Source organism: Dermacentor silvarum, chromosome 4, assembly GCF_013339745.2.
Source record: "Dermacentor silvarum isolate Dsil-2018 chromosome 4, BIME_Dsil_1.4, whole genome shotgun sequence".
In the NCBI taxonomy this organism is placed as follows: Eukaryota; Metazoa; Arthropoda; class Arachnida; order Ixodida; family Ixodidae; genus Dermacentor; species Dermacentor silvarum.
In genome coordinates, this window is record NC_051157.2 from 216823401 (window position 1) to 216826973 (window position 3573).

Genomic DNA, 3573 nt, shown 5'->3' on the forward strand with positions numbered 1-3573 from the left:
TGTTAAACAGGAGGGGCGAGATCACCGCCCCTTGTGGTGTGCCTCTGTTTCCTAGCGCGAATGGTTCTGATTTGGTCTGCCCCACTTTGACGACCGCCGTCCTGCCCCTCAGGAAGGACTCCACAAACGCGAAAAATCTACCGCCCAAGTTCAATGCCGAAATCTCATTTAAGATGAAGTCGTGCGACACGGTGTCGAAGGCTTTGGTCAAATCTAGTGCGAGAATTCCCCTGACGTCTCTAGTCCTGTTGTCAATAACCTGTCTTTTAAGCAGTAGCATGACGTCTTGCGTAGAAAGTGATGGTCTAAACCCTACTATATTGTACGGGAACAAACCCTCGCGCTCTATGTGTTTTGAGATCCTGTTGTGTATAACGTGCTCGGCAACTTTACCTAAACATGACGTGAGTGAAATGGGCCGGAGGTTGTCCAGGCTTGGGGGCTTTCCAGGCTTAGGAATCAGTACCACCGTCGCCTGCTTCCACGAGTCCGGAACATTACCTTCCTCCCATACCTTGTTGATTTCCTTCGTAATGGTGCTAATGGACCGGTCGTCTAGGTTCCTCAAGACCCGGTTGGTTATGCCATCCGGCCCAGAGGCCGACCTGCCATTGAGATTGTGGAGGACCTCCCTGATATCTGCCTCCGAAAACGGATCATCGAGCTTTGGTGCGTCCTTCCCCACGTATTGAGGGCATTCCTGTAATTCCTCCTTCCCTATCGGAAGATACTTCCGTGCCAGATCTCGGAGAAGGGACGCATCAGAATGACCCCCCTCTTTTTGCTTATGCACTAGCCTATCTACGGCGAGCCTCTGGTTACCCTTGGTCTGTTTATCATCGAGCAGGTGCTTAAGTAGGTTCCATTTTCCCCCCGTGCGCATTCGCCCGTCTGCTGCGGAGCAGGCTTCGTTCCATTGTTGTCTGTTGAGCTCCAGACAGTGTGCCTCTATGCTGCGATTAAGCTCCGCGATCTTCTTTCTCAGCCTGCGGTTTAGCCTTTGCGTTTTCCACCTCTCCAGCACAGACCTCTTGGCCTCCAGGAGATGCGCCAAGCGCGCATCCATCCTGGGGGTCTCGAGGTCCGTGGATATTTCTTTGGTGGCCCTTTCAACGTCTCTCTTGACCTGCGCGAGTAGATCTTCCAGTGCACTGTACTCCGACTCATCCTCGTCCCGTATCTTTCTGAAGAGATCCCAATCAACGTACTTTGATATCCTAAGTGGGGCCGCTCTGATCCTGATTGATAACGCTACAATGTGATGGTCGCTCCCTAGATTTTCCTGCAAGTTAGTCCAGGCTGCGTCAATGTTTCTAACAAAGGCCAAATCTGGCATCGTGTCTCTCGAGACCGAGGTGCCTATCCTCGTCGGAAAGCGGGGGTCCGCCACTAGGGTCAACGCGCAGTCTTCTGCTGTGCTGACTAAGTTCACTCCCTTCGCCGTTTGTCTATCATACCCCCAGGCCATGTGGGGGGCATTGAAGTCTCCTGCCACTATCAGAGGGCTGTCACCCGCTATGGCGACTGCTCTGCCTAGGAGTCCGCGAAAACTTTGCCTCTGATCTGTCGGAGGGCTGTACACATTGAGGACGAATATGCTCTGTTTGATCCTGCCACTAGGGATTATCTCAACCAGCTGCGCCTCCAATCTAGTGCTGGCATCAGCTCTGCCTATTGTGATCTCGTGCTCCTGGAAGGAAATTGCCTTCTTAACCATCGTAATTACCCCTCTCCTATGGTCTCCTCTCGTCGAGACAACGCGGTAACCCGAGAAGGTCGCCTCCTCACAAAGGGTCTCCTGTAGGAGCAGGACGTGCGGTTTGTCCGCTTGTGTTTTCACAAACTGCTGTAGCGCTGCCTTTCGCCTCTGGAAGCTGGCGCAGTTCCATTGCCACACAAATAATCTGTCTGTGTTGTCCGCCATTTTGACTTTATTAATTTAGAATCCCCTTGAGCGCGGTGCACTTGCCCAACGCTTCGGAATTCTGCTGTGTTTTCTTAACCTTACCGACCACCTTCAGTCTGGCTACGTCAGCTACTTTAGCCTCCATTATCCCCATTCTGCGGTTGAGGGTAGCAATGGCCTCAGACTGTTTCTTGATGGTCTCGGATTGTTGCTCGATAGCTCCGGACTGTGTCCTAATCGCCTCCGCTAATCGATCGAGGACTTCCGCAAGCGATTCTTTCGCGGTGGTCGCGGCGGGGGTGGAAGCGGACGCGGGCGCCTCCTCCATCAGCTCCGCCGCAGCTTCAGTCGACTCGGGAGGGGGCGCTTTACGCTTTGCCTGACCTAGCACTGGTTTTAGTGCGGGTGCGGGCGACGTGCTGCCATGACCGTTCTGTGCTCTCCGAATCAATTCGAGGTCTTCCCTCAACTTACGCATTTCCGCCTTGAGCTGCGCGTTTTCCTGCTTTAAAGCCTCAAGACGCGGATCCTCCGTCTGCTCTGGCAGTGTACCATGCGTTACCTTCTTTCCAGTAGTCGTCGCCGTGACCTTGTCCACCCAGGTAGGCCCCTTCTGGATGCGAACACTGGAGCGCGAGCGCCCCCTGGAACTGGAGCGCTCTCTGCTGACGGGGTGCCCCCTGGATCGGGAGCGCACTCTGCTGCAGGAGCGCTCCCTGGATCGGGAGCGCCCTCTCGTTGCCGACCGGCCCCGGGAATGGGACACGCTTGCCACGCTGGCATCACGTGATGCTGCAGCTACTTGCGCCTCCCGGGCGCGCCGCCGGCGCCGCCGCCTCCGACGCACGATGTACGGCACCTGGAAGCGCTGGCTGCATCTGCGGTCCGCCGTCGGGTGTGCGCCTCCGCAGATGGCGCACTTTGGGTCACACTGATGATCTTCTGGTGGGGAAACCATGTCGCAACCGCGGCATTTCCTTTTGTCCTCGCCGTTAGGGCAGACGTCTGCTCTATGGCCGAGCTCTCCACACGTGTAGCAAACGTCTACTTGCCTGCGATACAGGGCGCAAGGCAACATGACTGTCCCGCAGACCACGTGATTCGGCACCCTTTGTCAAAGAGCACAACGATCGTAGGGGTCTTCTTGATTCTGCGTACTTCCAATGCCTCGGGGTTTCGGTGGTTGACGATGAGCGCCTTTAGATCGGCGTCGCTTATCCCGGGGTCCACCCCCCGCACCACTCCCTTGCAGGTGTTATCCGATGCCGCTATGTATGCTGCCACGTCGAAGGGGCCCTCCTTCGTGTGGATCCTCTGGATCCTGGCGTAGGCGCGCGCATTCGCCTCATGCGGCGTGGAAAGAACTAGAATGTTCTGGATGCCATTGGGGCACACCGTGTCATCCCGCACTTGTTCCGGCGTCAGGGCCGCCGCCATGGCCAGCGCCCGTGCGAGTTGTATCAAATCCGACTTTTTCAAGTCCAGCCCCCCTCGAGGTCGGACGATGATCTTGAATTGATCCCTCGGTAGTCTGGGGAGCCTCGAGGCGCCCACGATACGCTTCAACGCGCTCCGTGGTGCGGCCGTGCGGCGGCCGCGTTTCTCGCCTTTTTGCTTCGCTTCGGGCCCCGGCATCCTTGGCTCGGCCGGCCCGCTCTTCTTCTTCT

The 3573-nt window shown here is 56.5% G+C and overlaps 1 protein-coding gene across 1 annotated transcript; it reads right to left on the reverse strand.

Annotated features, from left to right (window-relative positions):
• Window positions 1-1934: 1934 nt before the first annotated feature.
• On the reverse strand, window positions 1935-2864 carry LOC119449237 (arginine and glutamate-rich protein 1-B-like). The gene has a single exon (XM_037712413.1). It carries the CDS (start codon window positions 2862-2864, stop codon window positions 1935-1937), a length of 930 nt encoding a protein of 309 aa, XP_037568341.1.
• Between the last annotated feature and the right edge of the window lie 709 nt (window positions 2865-3573).

Bases quoted from the DNA above. Each gene is read 5' to 3' on its own strand.
- LOC119449237 (XM_037712413.1), bottom strand. From the start codon at position 2,864: ATGGTTTCCCCACCAGAAGATCATCAGTGTGACCCAAAGTGCGCCATC.